Genomic DNA, 25814 nt, shown 5'->3' with positions numbered 1-25814 from the left:
GAAACTTGTCTAGCAATTTCCACACTCCGACAAGTAAACTGAACACTTTGAGAAATTCTTCTTTCTCTTCCTCTCTCCCGACCACGCCACCTGCAGGTATGCGACGCTCGCCATCAATTGTTTCCAGCTTGAAATCACACGCTGCAAATTCTCAAATAGTCGAATGTACTCACACACGTACTCAGTTTCGCATATATTTTTCAATTTGAATCGCACGCTCGCCAGCTTCCCAGGCACGTAGTCCACGTCGCTGGATCATGGCAAAGGCCCAGGTTCGCGCACACAAGACTTGCTTCCTCTATCTAGAGCTCTAGCAACTATATATAGCTGGGCTAACAGATGAGTTTCGTTATAGCCACGATTTCTCAAAATAATTTTACTTGTTTTTTATTTGTGTGAATTAAGTCAAAAATCTGAAGCTTATCAAGCGTTACCCGGCTTTGCATGTTGGTTTGATTCACGTCTTGCTTATAGTTCTAACTGTGGCTCGTTATTTATTTCGTAACTTGTATAAAAACAACTGAAATTGTTTTGGGTTTTATTTGGTTTGGTTTGCAGTTTTTTGAGTATAAAAGTTGGTTTTTTTCTTGTATGATCTTATTTTATTACTAATTTTCTTATTACTAATTTTAATATATCTTTTATTTCTATTATGAAACTTGTTCCAAGGTATTTAAAAACTAGTTAAGCCCATAAAAACCTTTCCGTTTTTATATTTCGAATCAAAGAAAAGATATAAGAATTAAGAATCATGTACATAAATAAATAGCATGCATTGCATTGCCCATGAATAGTTTTCATGCTGCATTTATGATACATATCTATCAAGCAGCGGCTGTGGCATTTACTTATTGTCTTGCTTCGCTTCACGGTTGCGACTTCCGTGAAAAGGCCAACTGCTGTTGCACAAGGGCTTGGCTTATAATCGTATGCCAAAAAGAAAACGTGTTGCTATTTTTGCCCGGCCAAAGGTGCATGCGACTGGGTAGCTGGTCCTTATGGTAATCAGCATTTGCATCCGTTTTGCATGCAGCAATTTGTGGCAAGTGCTGCCATGGAATTTCCAAGAGAAGCCTGGCAAACGCTGCTTAGTGTGAAGGAGCAGGATTCTGCATGCAGTTGATTTAACTGGTGCAGAAAATCAAAGGCGCTTCATCAGCTTCATCATTAATTTGATTTGTGTTGATTTACAAGCAACCAGAGTAACGACAACAGCAGCAACAACAACAACAACATGCAGAAACAGGCTGTTGCTATTGCTAAATCAACTTCATGAATAATGCAACAAAAAGAACAGAGAACACTACACACCCACACACACACACACACAGGCCACTATTGAATTTTGTCGCTTATTGCCATCTTTTTCCAGCTGGCGCACCCTCTCTCTGTCTCGCAGGCCAATGCAATTACGCAATTTATGAAATTACAATAGCAAAGTGACTTTAGCAACAATTTTCGTTACTCTGTTGGACACCCACACATCCATACACCAACACATCCACTCATACTCACACACGCACACATGCATGCAGCATGCATATAACGGAAATTGCGAATAAAATATCAATGGCCCCCAGAGCAGATATGTAGAGAAAACAGTTGATGATGATGTTGCTGTTGTTGTTGCTGCTGCTGCTGCTGTCGCTGGCTTGTCGCTGGCTGTCCTCAACGATGATGAGATATTTCTACTGTTGCTGCCACACTATGCCAACACCACCTACTCCATAGTTGCCCCTCCCAACGACATAACAATCGAATTACCAGTTATGCAAACTGGCAATTTTGCAGCGACATCTTAGTATCAAATGGCAAATCACATCAAGGGTTATCAATTTGTTGTGCATCCCACTTAATATGAAGCTAAACTTTGGCTGCCGCCCTCTTTTGCCATATGTGTGTGCGTCTCTCTGTTTGTGCATGTGTGTGTGTGTGCTCGAGCAGGGGTAGTTTTTTATGTGGGCTCCTTCGTTTGTATTTATTTCAAGTGAGTTGCTAAGTTACTGAACTAATAAGGCTAGGCCAATTTGCATATTTCAAGTCGTTTAATTGTGTCCAATTAGTTGATTTCTTTTCTAAGATAGTTTTGAGCTTATTACAGATTATTAACATACAAAGCGCTACAAGGATATGCAATCAGAAATGCAATTCTATTTCGATTCCAATTATTTAATTGCCAATTAGGGCATTCTTTTATTAAATTCTAGGGGTAGCCTGAGAATAATTTAGAAGCGTAGGTTAATAAAAAAAACTGAGTAAGCATGCCATATATTTTCTAGTCAAATGAGGTCCTTGTTAGAGAAGTACATTGAAGTGCAGCCCAGGTAACAAGCATATCTGTTTATATGATTCAGTTGCTTAATTTAGTTGGATTTAATTTGTAGTTGCCTTCAACTCTTACAAAAAAAAAGAGGAATATATTAAGAATTATTTTAACTTAATAACTCAGTCAACCACTTTGCTTTAACTTATTGAAAAATATGACAGGCTCTTCCAAAATAGATTTCCTATGCAAGCCACAAGCAACGGGCTTTCAACCATGTTCTAAGCTTCACGTTCTAATTTATAGCACAAAACCAATGAAATAAGTTTATATAAGACTTGAATTACTTTGCCGTCTAATTGAGATGAATATGGAGAGACTGGCATTGTAAAATTAACACGAAAGTTAAGTTCGAAAAAGATGTGTTGTTGTCTTGTTGCTACATGTGGCATGAACATAAATTCAGTTGTCCAGATTCTGTTGCAAATGCATGAGGATTGTTTAAATGGTTGCCTGCAACAATGTTGCTACTTTATATTCTCATAAAACATGACAGCGCAGCAGCCAAAACAGCGTGTGGCAGCGGCAACAATCTTGTACGTGTTCAAACAATGTACCCGAATGTCGTAGCATACTTTTCAGCGCCAAGGCCCATTATATTTTTTGTAGGGCGAGCAAAAACACGTGGTTGGCCAAAATTTCACTGCTGTCGACTGATCTTTGGCAGCGCTAAGCCTGCCCCAAATTGTCTGAAAAAAGAAGCCTTTTCGTCATAATAATAAAAAGCTGCTTAGCACTTCTTTCGCTCTGGCAGCGAATCGCACGCGTCGAGCGCAATTTTACTACCGCGCTGGACGCATTAAGTAAATAAGCAGATTTCGATGTCTCGACTGATACTTTGTTGTTGTTGTAGTTGTTTTGTGTATTTCTTTTATTTTTATTGTTGTCTGACCAGCCAGACAGCCAGCCACTGTCCACTGGTCAGACGCAGACAACGCACACACGCACACACATGTGTGTGTTGATACTTTGATTGCAGCAAAACGAGATCGTTAAATCAAAACAACGACTTTGAGCACGTGTTGGCCCATTACCATGATAAATTGCCAAGGCCAAGGACATGGCCAGGACGCTGTGCTGTGCTGTGTTGTAGACGATATAGTCCTATTTATTCAGCCTGCATTTGATTGTCGTTCGATATAATTGTATGTTAATATCGAGGCGTCCAAGTGGCTCAACAGCTGGCGGCTGTTCCGATTGCGGGGACGGCAGCTAATATCAAATTTATTTGTGATGCAGACACACATACGCACACAAAGCTAATGACAATAGCGCACAAACACACACACATACACATAGCTTAGTACTGTTGTCATACGCGCTTATGAGCTTGACCTTGACATTGTCACTGAAAACGCTGATAAACTATGCCCTAATCCACTGGCATTATGTACATTCGGCACTTTGGCCGACGGGTAACGCAAGCGCACACACGCACACACACACACACACACACACACACACACACACACACACACACACACACAGACACACTAGCACACACAGTAAAACAAAAACGATTTAAGTCCTTGGACCAGTAAAAAGCCTCTGCAGCTAAAAGCAAAACCAAAATCAGTAAAAGCGTTACAACAGTGTATTCTCGACAACTAGATACTCTGTAATCAACACCCTGTTGCATTTGTATCGCACCTGCTTAATTTGCATATAATATATCAGAAATATGTATATTCTTATAGTTATTTTTATAGTTGAGCACATTTTTATGGCCGGTATCTGTATCTGAACATCTGCGTATCATGGCAAATTGTGCAACCCCTGCTCAAAGATCACTTGATACTGATTAAGATATATACTGTCTCTTGGCCATTTTATGGGCTGTAGGGTATGAGTGGAATGTGTAGCAAAGCCAAAAGCAGCAAGGAATGCGAAATAAAATCAATTTTCATTGTAATTGGCATCTTAAAGGTTTAAGCATCGTCCATTTATATTATTAAAGTGGCCACCAAGCGCCTTGCAAAGCACTTGGTACACAAAAACATAAGCTCAAGTTATGCACAGTGGAGCAAATCAGCCAAAGACCCTACAGCTAAAAAGTACATAAATTGTGATATATTTTAAAAGAGCTAAATAAATGCATTTTTGCTATTTACGGTGTAGTGGCAACTTTGCTTGACTAAAACCCAGCTTACACTAAACGTGTCTTATCTATATATACATTCAGATAGCATCGAACACAATTCTTGTACACTGTGCCTGATTGTGCCCTAGCTCTGCCCCCAGCGGTACCTGTTTCACGGCCTATAAAATGTGCTGCAGTTCCCGTGAAGTTCATTGCATTTGGCGCTGCATGCAGCTAGTTGGGTCTAGTTTGAGGGCTGGTTTATTAGTAGATCATTTGTCGCTTGGCCGCCAGCTTGCCCTGATGCTGGCATCAAGACATAAAGTTTCTACTTGCGCCATGGTGACCCTGACACTGGCTCGCATTGGACGCATTATCCTCGCTTATTGTCGTATATCAAATTTAATGGCTCCACTCGCCGCCGCTGCCAGTCAGCTTCCTGAGCAGCTTTGCATTGTCTGTGCGTGCGACGAGCTTTAATGGTGCTCGCAGCCCTGAAAAGTGCTTTAAAGGGCCACCAAGCCGCCAAATTCATTCAGCTCCATCAACATTTCATAGCCTGGTCGTTGGCATTGTGTTGACAACCAGACGGCGGCCATATGCATGTCGGGACGGGGCGCACAGCAAGATGGGTGCTTTATAGATTCAGCCGATTCCCTGTTCCCTTACCATACATGCCACCATTCGTTAATCAATCAACCTGCAAATTGAGATCTGACATTCTGAAAGAAACAAAAAATAAAAAAAACAGTCACTTAGAATCAATCGAAAAACAAGACATTCATTTCACGCAATTTACATGTGAATGGGTGGAAACCAGAGATACAAAAATAAAAAAAAAAAAGCATAAAGTCTTTTATATATAAGAGATTTGAAATATATATTAAAAAATATCGGTTTAAAACAAGGTATCTTATGCAAAACTCATAAAGCATAGAAGCTAGAGACAACAAATTTGATATGTCGGCTTTCACATAGTTTACACAGATCCAGATGCTCCCCTAAAAAACTGAAAAAGAAAACTAATTTCAAAATGTTAATTTTTGCTGTTTATTCAAATATACATATATATTTGCCTAATTTTATATACATTTTTGGTACTAGAGCAGATGCTGAATACTAACTAGTGGGATACTAGTCCTGCCCAGCGCGTTCTTGTGCTCTGCGATAAATTTGAAACATGACAACAAATGAATAACTTTTGGTTTTTTACCGAAACTTAAAGTTTTTGCGAACGACTTGGCTGCAATCATGAATGCAACAGCTTTCTGGCTCCCTGGAGGCAAACCGTCCCAGTTAAATGGCACACCTTTTGATTTTCAAGTCAGTTTTGCTCAACTTTTCAGCTGTCAGTTTTTGGCATCGCACACCCCTCTGGTAAAACACATACACACAGCACACAATAAATGAGAAAAAAATTGAGAACACAAAATGAAGTTGTCGCGTGTTCCCGGCTGATGCTGATGATGACATGTCACCAATGCTGTCGTTGATTCAAAAAAATTTAGTTGAAAATCGAACGATTTTCTTCTAAGAATGGAAACGAGGGCTGGCGGGGCTTGTTTTCACTTTTCGCGCATGTCCTTGGCACTGGCTCTTGCACAGGCACAGGCACGGGTACGGGCCACGTGCCGAGCCGCTCACACATCAAATTATGCTAATCAGGTGGCAGCCAAAAGCAAGCGCTGCTGCTGGTGCTTTTGCTGTTGCTGGCATGGGCGTGGCAATGCCAAAGACAGAGGCACAGGCAGAGGCAGGGACGGAGGCTGAGCTAGTGGCAACCAACATGTCTAACGCCGCATAATCGATTGCTGCTCAGGCGAAAGACGAATGAAAAGCGCATAGAAAATGAATTTAATTTTCCCAACCCCCACATTACGAGTATCTACAAGGAGCAGTGCCAAGGACGCAGGCCTAAGGATGTGTCCGCAGCGACAGCCGAAAACAATTTGGCGCTTCGCATAAAAGTATGCAATAGAAAATAAACAAAAGGCCAACAGTACAACGAATCACTAATGCTCTTTCTGAAAAGTATGCAAAGGCCACTGTCTTAGCGATTGCCTGATACCCTGTAAAATGGTTATATATCATTGCACAATTCAAATACAAGCATATGCAACCGAGAATACAAGCATATGTGCGAAAATATACTTGCACAAGAAATCAAAGCTTATTCTATTGCTATTTATTTAGAAATTTAATAGCAGAACGTCTATTTGCTGTGTATATATTCGTATCTCTGCCGGGCTCGAACGTTTGCACAACTTTACTATACGCTTTTGTTTTCACTCTGATTGCGGGTATAGAATAAACGCTAGTGGGTATTAACTGGCGGTGGTTGGGTTAAGTTGGATTTTCTATAATCGGTAAATCCCGTTTCAAATGGTTGTCGATGGTATGGCGATGAAAATACGCGTGCTTCTTTAGTTCTTATGTAGAGTGTGAAATTGAACTAAGTTAAAATACTGCTCTACTATGCAATTCTCATTAGTTTCAAATGAGTATTTTAGGGTTTTACAACCTTTTTTTTTCTCTCTCTCTCTCTCTTTCTCTGTCTCTCTCGATTCTCTCTCTCTATCCCTCTTTCTATCTCATGTTCTTGCTTTTGCTTAATTTTTACTTCTTTTGTTCTTTCAGCGATGGATATATGGACAATGTTTCCCTCCTAAAAGCACTTGGCAATTAATTATGCTTGTGAATATGAAATGTTCGTGTAAGTAAATATTTACATTTATTTTAATACATGTATAAATAGGAATATATAATAAGCAATTAAAAACGGCACGTGCTATCCTCCAGTTCATATATAATTATATTGGGTATGACACAAATTACTTGTGTTTCGGGACATTTGGTTTGCGAAGAAAGATTGCATTTGGGTTTCCACAAACAAGTCTGCTTGTTAACTAAGCATAATAAATGCTCAATGTATATGAATATGCGTATATGCTAGCCTGCAGCATAGACCATAGCAAATGTTAACCTCATCGTTAAACACAAATCATGTATAACTTTTATAAATTTTATAAACAAGTTCACTTCTGCTTTTACGACGTAATATTGTCTGATTAAGCTGTTTATAAATGAGGGGAAAAAATTAAACAAAACTTACTACTCATTAGTCTATGGTGATAATTTATACTCAGTTGGCATTTTTATTGTTGCGAAGTATGCAGAATATTCAGAAAATCCATAACGTTTACCTGACAAAACACTAGAGGCTTAAAAGACACCAAAACAATTCATGTCTTATTGACGGTCGGAATTGTCATGGATGTTGTTTGGATTTGGTTTGAAGAGATATCTGTTTCACGTGCGAAAATGTATTGTACTCGTCTATATTTGCAATTGTTAGATTGTAAAATATTAACTATAATTCATTACTACTATGTCGAATAATGGGATATTCAGCACTCAACTTACATTTTCTTTATTATGCATGCTATGTGGCTATGTGGCATGTGAAAAGTGTCAGGAAGCGATCTTTGATTATGTGCAAATGCCAGCAAACATGCGCACAGAAAGAAGCAGCAACAAAGTGTATAATAAAAGTGAAATTTGTCAAGGGAACCGACTGCATTTCTATGCTTTACGGCTATATATTTGCAACGGCAACAACGGCGGCAACAAAGCTCAAAAACATCAATTTGTGCGAGGCCAGCCGCAAATAAAGCATGAAAATGGCATTGCAATGCTTCACCGAGCAGTGCCTGAGAGGGGTAGACTGTGCACAGTATGTGTAGGGATGGGGGGATCGCAGGATTAGGGGTGTTGTCACGTACGACTGGGTACCATCCAAATTGATAGTGTCATCAGTTTTGAAGTGTTGCTGCTGCTGCTGCTTCTGCTGCTGCAATGAAATTGTGAATGGCGGTTGCTGAATGGTGCATTGTGAATGACAAACCGCTTTCCTTTTTTTTCCTGTGTAAGTTGGGAGTAATTTATGGGTAGCCTGGATAGGGGTTCGGATAGCGTGAGACGGATTAACACGGAATAACCAGCAATTTGTAAACGCAATGCTTATCTCTGGTTCAACATCAGTTGAATGAAGATGCGACATTCCCACACATGACTACAAATTGGGGCTATAAACATTTTACAGTTATTAGTTTCTTACTTAAGAACATCGGATTGGATTACAAATTGACTGCCACATATTTATATATATATTGTTTATGTTTGTCCAAAATAAATCATTTACTTTTTTCCAAAAATGCTTTAGAATTAAATAATAAGAAATATTATTGCAACATTTTAAATTTTCAGTCTTTATTCACACATATTTTTACCATAAACGAAAATTTGGGTTTTGTGCACTAAAAACCCAAAAAGCAAACCCACCTCAACATTTAAACTAATTCATTTTTGTGCTATATTAAATATTTTAAATTGTACATTAATTTTTAATATTTAATATTATTATGGTAATAGTTTAAGTCGTTATTGCTCATGCTGCTATGTTAAGCCTCTAACATTTTGCAACAATCTGTTTAAATATCCGAAAAACAAGTTCTTTTGAAGCAAACTATTTTTGGGTAAACATTTTTTTGCTCTGGCTTAGGTACGGTTGTTCCTTAAACAGAAAATTTAGCTCAAGGTGTGGCTTATGGAATGGAATTTCCATTTGCTTCGGTTCAAGCAGGTTTCCTCCTTCCAAGTTCTTAATTATTTATCATTAACTGTTCTGCGTCTTCAGGGAATTATAAATGTCATTCTCTTAAAGCAAATGTAGCTGCATTTTAAATAATTAAGCAAAATTTGAAAATTGTGCCTCGCAAAGTATTTAGTTCTTAAAATTTAAGTGGCCTTAAATTGCCGTCGTCTGTACTGGCACCTGGTTTTGGCACAAATGGCAACTACTTATCTGCTTTTCGCTTACCTTCAGCAACTCGCGGTCTCTCTCTCTCTCTTTCTCTGTCTTTGTCACTCTTTTTCTACCTCTCTCTCTCTTTTTCTCTATTTCTCTCTCTTTCACTCATGACTGTGTTTGCCTGCAGATATGCAGCAGTTTAAAAAGCTTCGACAACAGGGACATCAACGGCAAGCGAGCATCTAGCTGCCGGCGCCTGTTTTAAGTTTGAACTTCAGGTAATTACTGAATGTAAAGAAAGCCCCTGTGCGGCAGAGGTGTTTGCAGGGCGGCGGTGGGGTCAATTGACATCATTTAACAGCCAGCAGCTTATAGCTACCAGCCGTCAGTTGTCAGTTGTTAGCCTGCGGCCACCAGCCAGCGGCCATCATGCCCGAGTTTGTTATCAAACATAGTCAATGAATGGCAATAATCACGGCAAACTATTTGGCAGCGCCCCGCCCATTCCAGCCCTCTTAAGTAACATGAGCCTGGGTATGCTTGGGTTGATGAATAATGATGCACGCCAAAGCGGAAAAAAAAAAACAAAAATCACGCACGCATATTGCAAAAACAAAAGCCCGAAACACTTAATGCCAAAGGGCGGAATGGGGTGAAGGGTCTAAGTATCTCCGAGCTAATGTGTGAGACATGGGTAACGGCAACGGTAACGGTAACGGAATATGGCTGAAGGCTTATGCTATATGCTCTATATGGTGTATATGGCAGGCGACACGTCAACGGCAGAGTCTTGAGCTCCATTTGCAGGCATTTATATGTGTCAGCATGTCATGACCATCATCAATCACTTTTGAGTTATTTGTCAGTTGAGTTTCTCTTTTTCTTATACCCTGCAACCATCAAAAAGGGGTGTAATTGTTGGGCGCAGATCTTAGAAGACATCCGCGAACATACGAAGTAGTTCAATTAAGCAGGATGACGAGCGGAGGCATCCAGCGTCGTTTCCCCGTCCGATTGTCTCATCTAGTTTGAAAACTATAGGAGCTCTTTATTTGAAATAAAGATTCTTATATATCATATCCTTTAATGTATATAATATCGATAAATATGGATTTGAGTACCTTCCGAACTCCAACAAGCAATCGATTAGGCAAATGTCGTGCAGTCACAAGGTTGTGTAGGTTATAGGGTATATAAGGGGTAGTTGCAGTGCTGGTGTTGTGAGCATAGACTTATAAAAATTATAGCACTTCAAAATTTCGTCTGGCCGGTAGATCACAGAGGTATATCTCTTGAAGGAGAATGCATGCATGGAGAATGCATGCTGCTTGGTGTACAGCTGAAGGAGGACAAAGCACTGCTGTTGCACAAAGTGCGTGCTTGTTTGTGTGTTTCAAAGAAACTCCGAAGATGTGTAACGGCATATTGATGCTGCGTGCAGGGTATCTTCAAGTTGAGCACTAGCAACTATTGCACTTACTTGTATGTTTTCGGTTTTTGGAAAGGTGTGGGGCGTGGTACCCTTAAAATGGAACTCAGTACATCTACATCTAGCGAGCTGACATTTATGAGCTGCCACTAGCCACAGCTCATATGGACAATCGGCACACCCTAAACAGACCCTTACATACGCAGACACACACACACACATAGACACACGCACACACCCCAAGCTGACTGCACTTGCTGCAGCGCCTTTAAAAACTGTAAACCAGGCAACGTCTGGCAACGTGTGTCCGCCATTTGTCTTGCTTAACTAAAATGGCAGCATATTTGTGGCATCAATGTGGCCTACTCCTACCACGGCTCGCCCTCGTTTGCTCACCAGCAAAATTCATCGATTTCCCAAACAAATCTTTTCCTGACGAGCTGCGTCTATTTTTAGCTGCTTACTAAATTACTTAACAAATTATGCAATATTTTATTGTTGATTTTATTGTTTATTATTTCATTTTATTTTTTGTTTGCTTGTTGTTGCAAAGGGACGGAAAAGACAAACACAACGATATAAATAAATAAAGAAATGTGCAAAACTTTTGAATTTATGCAGATACACGCACACACACACCCACACACACACATACACACATACGCACACGCGCACTTACACACTGTGCTGTGCGTAGTTGAGCTGTCTCTTTGCATATGAAAATGAGTTTGGTTTTTTAGCTGTTTTTTTTAGGTATTTTTGTTTTTAATTTTTTCTCATCATTTTTCAGCCATGTTTATTTTTACTGCGTAGTCTCTGCAAATCCAATTAACGAAGTCAAGTTGAAAAACTATCAAAATGCATTAATGTTTAAAATGTTTGACATTTTGATGGGTAGCCCTAAAATTAATATTCTTTCTTTGCTTAAGTCTCGACGACTGTTAAATGCCCTACGTCAGAATAATAATTATAAATATTAGGATAAATTTATATTTATATAAAGAATGCGTGCATCTCGAGCTTCCATTGCAGCAGCTTCCAATTGCATTTAAGCTCCAAATTTTTAATGTCAATATATAAACAGGATGTGAAAATCAATTCCACGCATTTTCCGTGCAGATCACATTAGTTTTTCGATTAAATATACGTCCCGATATCAATTGAAGAGAGGATGAATCACTTAGAGAACAAGATTCTTGTTTTCATACTTTTCTCTCACGCTGTCACGTATTAGCAAAAGGTTAAACTTGCCCAGATTCGACTAGAGTATATACTTTTGTGCTAACCTTGACATTTACAATTAAATTTTTGTTTATGTAATGCTTACATTTAAATTAAGTTGTCAGCTCACAGACATTGTGTGTTAAAATCTTGTTAGTTCAAATTTCTATCGAATTTTGCGAAACTTTAATTTGAAAGCCTTTGTACAACTTTAGTGAATTGACTTTGCTGGAAAAATAATATTCCTTACTGTACTCTGCTGTATATCAATTGCTAACAAAGACTTTGACATTTGATTTGACTAAAACATTTTACAAGTTCTCAAATTTTTCTGATGGCTAAAGTTTACCGTTTTCTTTCCTTTATCATCAAATTTAACGGGTATTTTTGCAAAAAATAAATTCCATTCATTTTATTCGTGCACTTGTTAGCTGATCTGCCTGTTAAACTTTAAAGATTATTAAATTGCATTTGGCATAAGTCATATGGGAGCTGCCCTCTGTTTACTTTCATTTCCAACCAACATTTTTCTTCTTGTCAAAGGAATGAGTTTTTAATTTTCGAATTATCAACTGATTGTCAACTAGCAAGAACTTTAAAAGCTTCACGATGAAACTTGCTTTGATGCTTTTTTGTCTATCTATCAAAACAAAAAGAAGAAGAAACACTGCATTCGAATGGAGCTAATTACTTAATTGCATGCATCTCTTTATCAATCTCAATTTCCAATTCCATTTCCGTCACCGTTTACGTTTGCCTTTTCATTTACATTCTAATTTCTATTAGCGTCTATTCTATTGCGTCATCGTCTTCGATTCCATGTCACAGTTGGTTTCGTTAGCCAGTGTTGGGTAATGCCCATTTAATTAGCCTAATGATGCTGGAAGCAAAGTTCTTGGCAGCTGCCTCGTGTTCACAACTCATTTGCAAGTAATTAAATTTTTGCAACAATTTGTCAGCAAGTTGCTCAGTCGGGTCACATAAACTTGGCAACTTTTCATTCCAGCTCATTACGAGCTGATGCTGATTCGCAGCACTAGGAACAGCTTTGGTCTGCACCCTTCCCATTCCCATTGCCTTTCCCAACAAGCAATGCCAACCACCGTCTTCTATAATTTCATTTCCGCCACTGTAGTTTTTGGTCATTGTGCATTCGTAGTGCTTTTAGGAAATTAAATGGCAAACACTATCCGGCAGATTTACCATTTCTTTTCCCTCAATTCATAGGCATGGATTAAAGAGAGGTTTTGTATAGTTGGACAAATGTTTGTGACAGACAGAAACTACGAATCGTCTTCAAAAGAACTTCAATCTGTTTTCATATCTTACTGTTCGAATACTCTGCTTTGTGTGCCGCACATGCACCTGTTTCTTACACTAATGATTTTTGCTTTTGTTTCGAACCATGTTTTCTTGTTATATTTATTTCATTTAATGAATGGTTTGCTTCTTAATGTTTTGAAAATCCGGGTTCGATCAGCTCGTTTGCTTAAACCTAGTTTAAGGCATTGCCATTTACAAGCGAAAGGTAAGCACAGGGTATCAGCTGGTGTAGACCTATTTACTAGTGATTTGAGTCGTAGTCGTCTTTTTTTTTTCAAGGGTCGCAAACGGCGCCTTATTTGGCCTTTGATGCTTGCCTCAATTTCCGTCAGGCAGAGCATTTGATAATTATGTGCAGGGGCTTAGTCTGGGGCAACCTAGTCACCTAGATGGTTGTTATCACATATTTGCATGCATCCCGGCGCCTATCCGATGACCTTTTTTTCCATGGGCTCATGTCCTTTTTTTAGCATTAAGTTCGACTTAAGATGAGGACAAAATAGTTGAGCACGGATTCAGACCTGAACGCAATTTGATTATTGAATGCAAATAGCATTTATTACAGGAAATTTAGCCCGAACCAAATCTTGTCCCAAATGATTCCAAGAATGTGAAATTACGAAATGAACGCTGTTTATTTCAAGGAATAAATGAGGCTTATAAACTCTTTGAGTAAAACTAGTTCCAGGAATCAGTTTCACTGCACTGTGGGAGCCTTGGACCGTTTTCCGTAATACAATTTAAGCCTCAAGGATTAAGGCAGCGAGTTTTTGCCAGAAGAAAGTTTCGAATGCCCCCCAGTTTACGCATCGTTTGAAAGTAAAAACTTTCGACCAGATCTTCAAATACATATGACTTATTATTGAGCTTAATTTTTTATTGAATATTGGCAATATCTATGCAATTGGTTTATTGAGGCTCATGTTCGGTATCCGGATTATTTCTTAATTCGAAGCGGGCAATCAGCTTTCGGGGTAAGCTTATAAAGCAGTAGCTGCTTTGATCTACAACAAACTCATTGTCCTAGTCCTTTGCAAAATAAATAATAAATTAAAAGGATTTTTACCAAATATCTACTCAGACTTAGAGCCAAAGTGGATGGACAGCTTTGACAGTCCCAAAACCATGACAACAGATCAAATAAACACAAAGAGCAGCCTTTGCGTTTGGATGATACAAATTCAATTCCAAGTGTCTGGCAGCCGCGACAGCAACTTTGTCGAAACTCCATTTGCTGCATTTCCCACCAGCTAATATTGCAGTCAGTAGCAGACCGCCGGATCGAGTCTTTCGAGTCCATAGGGTAGCTTTGTTGAACCCTTTTGGGCGCCTTAATGGCTGGTAGTGCGGGTGTGGCCGTTGTCATCCGATGTAGCTTGTTGTGGTCGAATTGCTTTTACTCTCGCTTAGTATATGCCACGCCCAACGGCCACTGGCAGCATGGGCGATGGCGCGATAGCACAGATTACTATATGTTCCTTGTATTTGGTTCGGCGCATGCGGCTGTAGGTGCGGTTGCGAATGCGGTTTAGGGCTCGGGCACGGGCTCTACTTTAGAAACTCACCTGATGCAGTTTCCACTTTGCAACGCAAGCTTTAGTTGGCCGAACGCAATAGCTGCAGAATAAAGCTAACAACAAAAGGATACCAGAACTAAGTGCTGGGGAACTATGTAGATACCCTGTTATCAACGAAAATATGTAAAATACTGTTTCTTATGAATTCAATTCCATTCGCTAATCATTTGCAAGAAATGTCCGTACAGAAAGATTGTTTAAATATAATGTTAGGTTCTCTGAGCCCTACAGATCTACATAGTTGATGATCATGAGTATTCGATAGAAATATTGTTACATGTATATCTAACATATGTTGCAAGTGTGAATATACTTATATTTTATATATTATTTATATAAGGTTTCAAAGTTTTCTGAGCCCTTCAACTAAACATACTTGATCTGATGAGAAAATTTGAATTTGCATTAGACATTTTATGCTCTTGTTTCCACATGCTCTCTATCGCTTCTCTACTTCAACTAACCCTCATAATTAAAATTAAATAATGTGCTCTAAAGATGAAGTGCCATGTTGCATACTCACTTCCACACTAGTTAAAAGGGTATACTTAGACGTATGACAACATTTGCAGCTGCCAGTTCTCCCACAATCTATTAGCATGGTTGACCCTTTCACAGCCGCCCGGTCGGTCCACAAACACGAACATTTATGTAGCCACTTCCAGTGCAAATGCAAATTTTGTTTACCCTGACTGTGGACTACACGACTAGGGCTATAATTAAATTAAAAAACATTAGCAACTAACTGGACTTTAACAAAATTATAGTGCTGCAAAATATTTGCAACCTGCTGCTGTTGCTGCTAGGTGCCCAGCTGGGCGGGGCCAACGGGGCCACGAGCATGGGGGCATATCGTGGTTGGCAAGCGTGAAATTAAATGACGGCTACTGTGCGCAGCGATTCACAAACAGTCACACGCACACTCACGGCTACACACACACACACATACACACACGCATAGATTAATACACATACGCGTTGTGGCACTTGACACATGCGCCGCGGGTCGTACAATGTGCAGCAGAAGTGAATTTCCATGCGAATCTATGCAATACAAACGGCTTGTCTCAAAAAATGCGAGAAAGGCGTTCGCTTCTACTAATTGACACGTTCCTCGCCCATGGTACTCTGTCGGGGTTAGCCTGATGCTTCTGGGATTTGCTGCCCAGCCACAAAACCGCAGTCGCCTCACATGGATGTGACGCGCAAATGCCCTCAGGTTGAGGCCAGAGCTCTCCTCGGGCCCAGCGCCCACTACTGTGGCTTTGTCTTCTGTCATATGGCAGGCTTTGTTGTGCTGTCAGTGGAGAGCGATGACAACTTGTCTCGTCCTGCTCTGCGTGCTATCGATAAACGATAAAAGTGCTACTCATTCACTTAGACTGTGTTCCCAAGCAACGTGCACACACATTGTGGCAAGGCCCAAGGCACTCGAATTACAATTGCCTGGCACTGAAAACTGGGCCACATGTAGAGTAACTTTTAACGAAGCACTAATTAATTAATAGATGATATTGCTGCAGAACGCACTGCTAAGTATCATGACAAATTGACCGAAATTGCATATATATTTCGGTTTGTCCTGGGCAAAAAGAGAACAGACGGATATACAGGCATACGGACAGTGGCCTCTCTTCAGACAGACCTACAATAAAACAACGAAGGGCACCCAAAGATATATACATAAGTGTTATCCTTGCCTTTGCGACGGTTTCGGGGTTTTAGCTTTCATTTCGTGTCCAAAGTTTATTGCATTACACATGACAAATTACACATGCGCCACGTAGCTGGGGCAACGAGAATGACAACGACGACGTCCACGTAGATGGTTGTGAGACTGGGGCAAAAGTTTTTTGCAAATTACTTGCAACACTCGAAGCCTAGAACAATTATTATCTGCTTTGTATCTACTAGAGGCGCAATGTGAAGGATGTCAACAACTTTTCTAGGACCTGAGGTACTTGGAAAATTGATTTTTTATTTTGTAAAAATAGCCTGGTACACAATAAATTGTGATTTAATTAAAAGACTTTTGGCATCCGAATTCAGTTTAATTGAATCTTGCTAATAATAGAAAACCCAGCCCCATAAATATGTTGTCATGGTATTGATTTGGTATGAATAGCTATGGGATATTTAAATATATATTTGATTGGTACGCGCCTCTTTTACGCAGTTCCTGTGATTTATTTCCGCCTCACAGTCACAGTTAACAATCGTTCACGATATGCCATTAATCACAGTTTTGCTTATCTCTTGCTCTTATGATCACGGCGCATTTTCAGTTCTGTTAATTAATATGAATATTAAATTTCAGACCAACACACGCCCATATTTAAGCTCGGCCGCCCCACTGTCCGCCCACACATGCACACATATACACAAAAGCGAAACTAATTTACGCTGGCCGGCAACATATTATTAAAGCTAATTATGTTGATTCATAAATTAGAAACACCTTTTGATTATACAAGTCGTGACAAATGCCGTGCTGTCCGTCTCTCCGTCCGTGTACCGTACACTTCCCTTCTTCCTTCCCGCCCTCCATCAGTCCGGGTTAAAGTCCTTGTCGCGTGCTCAGCTCTATGGGCGAAATGCTAATGGCCGCTCACACCTGGACACTCACCTCATTAAATATTTATGTCGACCCAGTTGCCGGGTGACTAGAAATACAAATACAGGAATAGAACTCGAAATTGGAATATTCAACAATATATATGCTAAAATATATACACTAGTAGAGAAATGGGTACACAAATGGAAATCGTATTCAATATAAAGTTATAGAAAACTTGCATAGCTTTGCCGGACATGCATGCCATGCTTAATCGTTTTACCTCATCTGATCTGGGCACCAGATAATTTAATAGGATAAACTCACAGATATATTACTGAAAAATGTATAAAACTTAAGTGCAAAGATTTAGACATGATTCAGGCATTTTGGTGCAAAAGTAATTCAAGCCAAATTGCCGTTCATTGTCTGAAGACTTGGAGCTCGGGGGTTGCGTTCATTGTTTCCGCCAATGCATTAGAAGCGCCCAAATGACAAAAGTGCGAGTCATCATTTAACACTATTCGGTATTGTCATGCTCGCTTTTAGGAGTTAATAAATGATTCGAATCAAACAATGTGACCCACTTATTAGCCACTTGTCGGCGCAAGAGAAAGAGAGATAGATTAACTCGACGGCCAATATTGATCCAATATATTTATGTATATATGTATTTATATATATAATTATATAGCCTTTATGGAACCGAAGACGTCTACGACTGTGCGTCACATAACAAGGGGAAATTCTGAAATTCAACGGAATTTCAATAAAATTCGATTATAAATGGCAAATTCGATTTATTGAATCAATTGTCGTGCGCTTTCTTGTCCCTATGTGACCCGAGCCATCGTTTCGGTACCTTTTGATAGCCTTCTAAGAAACAAAGAGACTTAGAAAACCACAAATGCTCTGCTGACCCTTTTGGCCACACATTGTCGGTTAGATTGCAACAAAATGGTGGCTCTTGTTGTTGACCTTCTGGCCATGTAGCGCCATCTAAAATGGGGCTTATAGCTGGACTTTAAGTGAGTCTGAGGGCACGTCGAAAGCGCTTCCATCATTCATAGCTAATTATGTGCCAAAAGCTCATCCAGTGCACAACCACATTTCACAATTGATAGTTCTGTGTGTGTGTGTCTGTGTGTGTTGCCCATTGTGGTTGTAGTTGCTGCTGTCGTTGTTGACTTTGTTGTTGTGTCGAGGCTTTTGCAATTAAGGACAGCCGGACCAGAGCCGGGGCCAGGGCCAGGGCCAGGACCTGGTCCAGTACCAGCGCACCGAACAAAGGGTCAGACAAAGCGTACGCCCGGCGGCTGGGTAGATTTTAATTTAAATGCATGCCGCCATTTTTATACTCTTCTTGAGGGTATTTTAATTCTTTCATCAAGTGTGTAACGCATAGAAGGAAACATCTTCGATTGATGGTTATATGTAAACTTGTCTCTCAGTCTTAAAGCTATCTATCACATAACTTTGCGTCAATCTGTCTTTTTGTTAAATGCAGTACATATTGGACCTCATCCTATATATGATCCAAATATTATCAGCTTAAGCAAACTCAGCATTTAAGCGCTTCACTAAACCATACACATTTCTGTCAGCTCGTAAGAATTAATTCTACAAGGGTATTTAATATTCGGCATATTGAAAATAGGAGTTTCTCTTGTTTTTTATATATTTACTTTTTTTTCTGGGCTTTGCAATTTGTCTGCGGTTTGTCTGAGCGTTTTTGGGTTTTAGGGGTTTTCGGGCTTTATGTTTAATTGCAAGGGAAATTTGCCATTTGCCGTCTTTTGGCATCCGTTTTTATTTAGTTTCTGTTAACATTCGCTCGTTTTGTAATTTTGTAATTTGCCTTAATAGCCCAGAGCAGAGATATGAAACCTATTAACACAAATGAAAGACAGTTGAAACTTTCATTAGGCTTCAGATCACAGATACGAGCTAAACAAGGCAACAGCTCTAATTAAATTATATCAATAATAACCCCTTAAGCTGTCATAGGATGTTGGTTTCAATCTTCAAAAATTGTTGAAGATATTTCTATTTAATATAAATTTTTTTTTTTTTTTAAACAGTCTCATGCTAAGCATTTCAGTTCATATAAAATTCTTGTCGATTATAATCGATACTTATGTTCCCACAGGCTCTCAAAATTACGTTAATATAGCCAAAAAATGCAGGGGATACACAGTTTTAAAACTCTGCTTTCAAACATTTTAATATTTTCAAACTATAAGAAGCAGAGGAGTTCGCATTGCCGTCAAAAAGTGTCACCTGCCACTGTGTAAAATTAGTGGAAAATCATTCCATTGAATTCAAACTTTCACACTCTTCGAAACGCCTTCCTGGATAGAATGTTGGGTTAACATGTAACATGAGCGAACGTTTAGTTTTTGTGCGCACAGCTTACGAAAAGAATTCGATGGAATGATCGACAAAAGAGCTTGTTGCAAGTGTTTTTCACATAGTTTCCCTACGTGCAGGTGGAAATAAGTAAGACCACCTGTTACAAGAGAATAAGTAAGTTTTTCAACGAATTTTGATGACCGACCCACAAGAAATTGATTGCAATCTTATTTTTTGTATCATGCACTCGACTTCAAACTCGTTTTCAAATACTTATTTAAAATGTTATTTGATATGTGGATCTAATAACCGCTAGTGAAACAATAAAATAAACACATTTTATTTAATATACAAAAATTTTTCTTAACAACTGTGGTTAACACTCTGCATATAATATAAGGCCCAAGCTGAACTCAATATTTGGTAAGCTCGACTTTAAAAGTGAGTCCAATAAACATAGCCCAGGGCCGTAATTCCATTTAATGAAAAGTCCAAATTTCATACATGCCTCAGAGCTGATGATATTACCATTATTGTTGCTTATGTGCGGTTGTGTGTATGTGTGTGTGTAAGTATCTGTTTGTTAGGTGCATAAATTCTATTGAAAATTAATTAGACACCGTTGGCCGCACAGCCAGAGACCAAAAACAATACTCAAATTGCCTAATTGCCTTTGATTATGTTTGTTTATCGATACTTGGACACTGTCATGGGCTAAGTCGCAGGCTTAAACACACACACACACACACACGTGCATGCTAAAGCCACACATAGTATTAAATTGGCATTAGGCGGCGGCTAACAACAATTTTTGTGGGTCCAGCCTTGGGCACGACTTACTTGTAGGCTCTGGGTTTTGGTTGGTGTGAGTTGGAGATGCTGGGTGTGGGTTCTCTGGTTGTGTGCCCCTTTTTTGTGGCGGCTGTAGCAACATAACATGCCACATTGTCGCTTTGACTTTTATTTATTTTGTTAGACGCATTTTGAAAAGCCAATAAGCAGCATCTGATTGATTATCTGTTGGCCCCGTATGAATGCTGTTGTTCTTGTTGTTGTTGGTGTTTCTGTTGATGCTGTTGTTGTTTACTTTAATATGAAACTGTGCCTCGCATACACATTTGCTGTGCGTTGGCGTCAATCAATTTGAAGCAAAATAAATGAGGCATGTGCAGCATATTTCTTGCCTACTTTTTGGGGCGACTGCTGCTGCTGCCGCTAGTTGCGTTAAAAGGCTTACAATTTATCAGTTTTTTTTTGCTGCTGTTTTGCTACTGTTGCTTCCTCTATGTTGTCGTCTTATATAATACATTCATTCATTTTATTGGAAGCTGCAGCCATTATAAATAGCTCATGCCCAAGTGTGGTTAGCCTTGCCACAGGACCCATCAAAGTCGCATGCGTGGCAGTTGAGTGGAGATCTCAACGGCAACGGCAGCTGCTGCAAAAGTGTGGCAACTGCACTTTGGTGGGTTTTTTCATCACAATCTAAGGACAGTTTCTTGGTGAGCAATGCCACTTACCCACACGCACCCGCTCGCACACACACATACACACACAAATGCCAAAGGCTAAAAGCCAACGAAATCGCATGACTTTGATGAGAGCTTTCAAGTGCAGCCAGCACCCATCTCCCAACGCCCAACGCCCACCGACCACCGCCCATCGACCCGCCCATGGCAACCCACCGGCTGTCCGGACCGCCCGGCAGGCAACACTTCAGTGGAAAGTGCATTAAATCTGAATGAGAAAACGACGCAGCCTTTTCCCATTTTCGTTGCATTTTTTGTGTGTGCTGCAGTTTTGTTTATGGACCCTTTCTTGCTGCCTCCTCGCTTTCCATTTCCTTTAACATTTCACTTCAGCTTGTCATAGTTGTCGCACGCATTTTGTATACCAGTAGGCAACATTGCGAAGCCACCACGTGGCCATGGCCGTGGCCGTGTTACCAAAAAACAGTTAAATCAGTGGCAAACGTGAAGCGTTTTATGCAAATTAAAATCTACTTGAATTTTGGCTCACAAACTACTGTGCTTAAAAACTTTCAGTTTATTATATAAATTGTGGATGTTGCCCATGAATAGAAATAAGGAACATTATGAATTTTGGCCCGTCATTAATCAAAAACTCTAAAGTGGCTGCAATATTCCTGTCTTCTGCTTTGTAAGACAAGATATTCTGTCAGTTTGCGGTAAATTCCTAGGGTTAAGTAATTTTATTTTTTTTTTATTAATGGTCGACAAATCGAGTGTCAACCTAAGCACTTAATACTTTACAATATAGAACTTAAAGGCTTAAGGCTTTATGAGAAAATACAAATTTCGAATAATATCACATATTATCCGTCCGAAAAGTAAAGCTTTGAGTAATTTAATGTAAGCTATATAAATAAAGAGTGTATTATGAATTAAAAAATAAGGAGAACAAGTTTTTTGAAAGACTAAAAAAAGATGGGTTTGGTTTAAGCTGAAAAAAGCTACCCTTTGAAAAAAAAAAATATGAGTTGGCTTTATAAAGGAGATGTAGGCTCTGCACCTAAATAACTTAATCCTCAACCATTGCTAAGAAGCTAAAATTTGTTGGGTAAAGTTTCGCGTTCAAATTAATTTCTAAGGATTTATTTGAGACGTGCTCTACATACGAACTTAATAAAGACTTGTTTCAGCGATTAGGGAAATTCCGCTCGAAACAGTGGAAAATTAGCGAAAGCGGTTGCTTAACCATTTTTTGTTTATCGTCCGATCGGGTTTTAACTCATTTTCAAAGATCTTTGAGGGACGCGTCCTTTTAAATGTGCCACGGGCAAGGCCCCTTTTAGCGTATGTAGACATGGTTCCACATTTCACACCCGTATGGCTTGGCCCTTCTTGGCATTTAAATCTGGAAACATTGTTCTAGGTCAAAATTCATTTGAATGGAAAATTCATGTATAGACTTAAGTCACAATTTCCAACCTCCATTACTAGGTTTAATCTCATTCAATTTCGAGGTTTGTCTCATTGTTCATGAATCGGCCTCAATATCAATTTGGTATCTACATCTGTCAACATTATATATGGTCAAAATTCATGTAAAATAGTACCTTCAAATCTCTAAATATAAAACTGTTCTGACTGACTGAACGCGCTCAAATTCATTTGCATCGATTTATATGAAAAATCATTTGAGACGCGTTTCACAATTTTCGCATAATGCGAACTTTCTCTATAGAAATGCGATTTCAAGTTTTTTGCTTATCATCCGATCGGCCCTAAAATCATTTTTAGATATCTTTGAAAGAATTTATTTGATGCGTTATTGGGTGGCAAATGCTGGTCAAAGGTCAAATAAACGAAAGTTTATTCCTCAGCTTTAAGATTCCCACCGCAACACTAACTTTTGCTGAAGCCATTGTGGGAAGTGGAAAGTAACATTTTTAGCACAAAACGTTGCACGGGCAAGGCAATATCCGCTGTATATATAATATATATAATAATATATACAATACATATATCACCTACACTCACTCAGCTTTATTGGCAGTTGCGTAGTTCGCTTTTCTGTTAGGTAATATATTAATTACCCTGCGCATCGGTGCTCATTGAGTTGAAGGCGATGATGTCATCAGAGCAGCAGCCTCTGAGTGGGTTATCAAGGGGGGCATTTGGCGTCAGCGCTGCCGGCTTTAAAAAAGCACTGCGCTTGCCTCATTATCATCGATCGCATCGGCAAATGGTGTTGCGCAGTTCACACGCTATTTTCATGGGCAACGTACGTGCAATGTGCAAGCTGCAGTCGCTATTGCTGTCCATCTTCGTCAGCATTGTGGTAAGCAATGCCAGTCAAAGGCTGCCCGGCTACTTGGTGCGCCACATGAACGCCAGTGCCGATGCGTGTGTGGATTTCTATGAGCATGCCTGCGGTGGCTGGTCCCAGGCGCATGCCGCTGACGCTTACAACAGTCAGTTGGAGCAACTGGACTATATGTACCATGAGCGGCTGGCACTGTTGCTGGATCAGCCGCCATCCCCTGGCCAGCCTCGCTTTGTCCAGCTGCTGCGCGATAGCTATGCGGCCTGTCGAGCCCTCAATGAACGCTACGATGTGGGGCGATTTGTGCGCTGGCTGCGCGAATTCAGTCATGTCGATATGGAGACCAAGGAAAATGACTGGAGACCACTGCTGCGCTTAATAAAGAACTATGGGCTCCCCACCATGTGGCAGTACGAAAATGAACGGAAACCACTGTCGAAATCTTTGAAGCTTAAGGATGCAGAGCTGTGGCTGCTGCAGCTGCAACCACCATGGCCAGTTCTACCGGCTGAACTTCTGGATGACTTTCAGCCATTAAATCGCACGCGCTTCAGACAACTTTATCACGCTCTACAACCGCTTGGCGTGCCACAGGGTAAGCTGTGGCTGCAGGTCAAGCAGCTGGAGAAGAAGCTATTGATTTGTGGCATTAGAGAATTGTTTGGGGAGTTACGCGAAAGCGAGCACGATGAGGAGCATGTGGTGATGCCGTCCGCTTTTTACTGGTTGCAGCTACTGGAAATGCCAGAACTATTGACGACACTTCAATTGCAGCCCCACGTGCGCTGTGCGTCCGATATGCTGGCAGCGGAGCCGGCACCGTTCGTCGCACGGTATCTGCAACTGCGGCTGCTGCACAAATTGGACATTCTTCCCGCGCCGGCATTTGGGCGGCAAGAGTGTGCCGCGCAGTCGCGCCAGCTGCTGACCCATGCTGCTGTTTGGCTGCTGGAGCAGCAGCAGCCGCTGGAGCAGCGACAACTCACGAATGCCACAATGCATAAGCTGTTCGAGCAGCTGCGTCACCGATTTGAGCTGCGGCTGTTAGACAATCGCAATCAGTTCAGGCCCTCCACACAGCGCTTTCTGCTCGAGAAACTGAAGCGCATGCGACTGCGCGTCGGTGTGCTGCCCTTGGGCAGTGCGGAGCAGCAGCAACAAACGCTTGAGGCGCACTATGCACAGCTGCAGCTCAATGCCAGTGACTACTATGGCAATTTGTTGACCATGTTGGGCCAGGTCGAGCGCTGGGCGGCGGCGGCTGCTGACAGGGCAACGCATATGGAAACTGACAACGAACTATATTTACTGCAGTCTGATGGATTTGGCAGCTATGCCTCGCCGTTCTTTTTGCCTGATAGTAATTTGGTAATCCTACCGCAATCGCTGCTGGGTGCTAACCTTTACCGACCACATCAGGCGGAGGTCTACACGCATAGCGCGTTGGGCTTTCTGCTCGCGCACGAGCTATCGCATGGCTTTGCGCCCACCGATGTGTTTTACGATGGGCGTGGCAATAAGGCAAGAGGACAGCAAAAATTGCGCCTGCTCGTCAATCGGCGATTTAGCAGTCACAGGCTTTGTCTGCTTCGTCGTCACGACCAAATGGCCGATGAGAAATTTGCCGATGTGAATGGGTTGTACTTGGCCTATGACAACTATTTTAAGTCAAACAACGCCACGCCCTCAAGTGCCACGGCTGACAACGGCAATTCATCTGAAGGGAGGCACACAGTGCAGCAGCATTTCTTTCTTAACTTTGCCCAGTTCTTCTGTCAGGACGATCCGGATCTGGAGGATAGCAGCCTACATGGCGGTAGCCGGCAGCGGGTTAACGATGCCGTCGCCAGCTCCAAGCCCTTTGCACGCGCCTTCGGCTGTGAGTGGACCCAGATACGGAACACCTGTCAGTTGTACTAGCTGATGAAGGCTCTAAGCACATGCCGTTTATCGAACAACAAAAAAAAAATACAAATGCATAAATGCAGCTGTATTAAATATAAACATGATCAAAACATCGCAAAAGCTTTAGAAACTAGCGACATTCGATGTGGCATTTACGAGATACATTTTCTTTCAGCTCTCTGATAACTCACCTATGCTTTTAACCCTGGTAAAAATGAAAAATACGTATATTATTTTCTATATACGCACGACAGAGTATACATATGTTGCTCTGTAAAGTTTATTTGTTGCATTCTAATCTCTTTTATTACAAGTTGTGTTTAACTCATTTGGCTTTGAAACTGGGCCTGTTAACTTTTAAGGTGAATCACCCTTGTATGCGATTTTCATGTAGTCAAGTTGCTAACATGTTGTTATGCCTTTGACTTTCCAGCACGTTTTCCTCCTATTA

The 25814-nt window shown here is 40.5% G+C and overlaps 1 protein-coding gene and 1 long non-coding RNA gene across 3 annotated transcripts in view; both read left to right on the top strand.

Moving 5' to 3' along the window:
- Positions 1-25814, top strand: part of LOC116652011 (uncharacterized) — a 132692-nt gene that overhangs the window by 44022 nt on the left and 62856 nt on the right. For both annotated transcript variants that reach the window (XR_004305020.2, XR_004305021.2), the window contains exon 3: positions 7041-7116. This is a non-coding gene — a long non-coding RNA (uncharacterized lncRNA). The remainder of the gene's footprint in view (positions 1-7040; positions 7117-25814) is intronic.
- On the top strand, positions 23363-25483 carry frma (fra mauro). Its single transcript, XM_032439654.2, has one exon. It carries the CDS (start codon positions 23378-23380, stop codon positions 25376-25378), a length of 2001 nt encoding a protein of 666 aa, XP_032295545.1. The 5' UTR covers positions 23363-23377; the 3' UTR covers positions 25379-25483.

Source organism: Drosophila virilis, chromosome X (assembly GCF_030788295.1).
Source record: "Drosophila virilis strain 15010-1051.87 chromosome X, Dvir_AGI_RSII-ME, whole genome shotgun sequence".
Lineage (NCBI taxonomy): Eukaryota > Metazoa > Arthropoda > Insecta > Diptera > Drosophilidae > Drosophila > Drosophila virilis.
Note: the sequence above shows the minus strand (reverse complement) of the source record. Positions and strands in the feature narration are given on the sequence as shown.

Coding starts and splice junctions, on each gene's coding strand:
- frma (XM_032439654.2), top strand. CDS start 23,378: ATGGTGTTGCGCAGTTCACACGCTATTTTCATGGGCAACGTACGTGCA.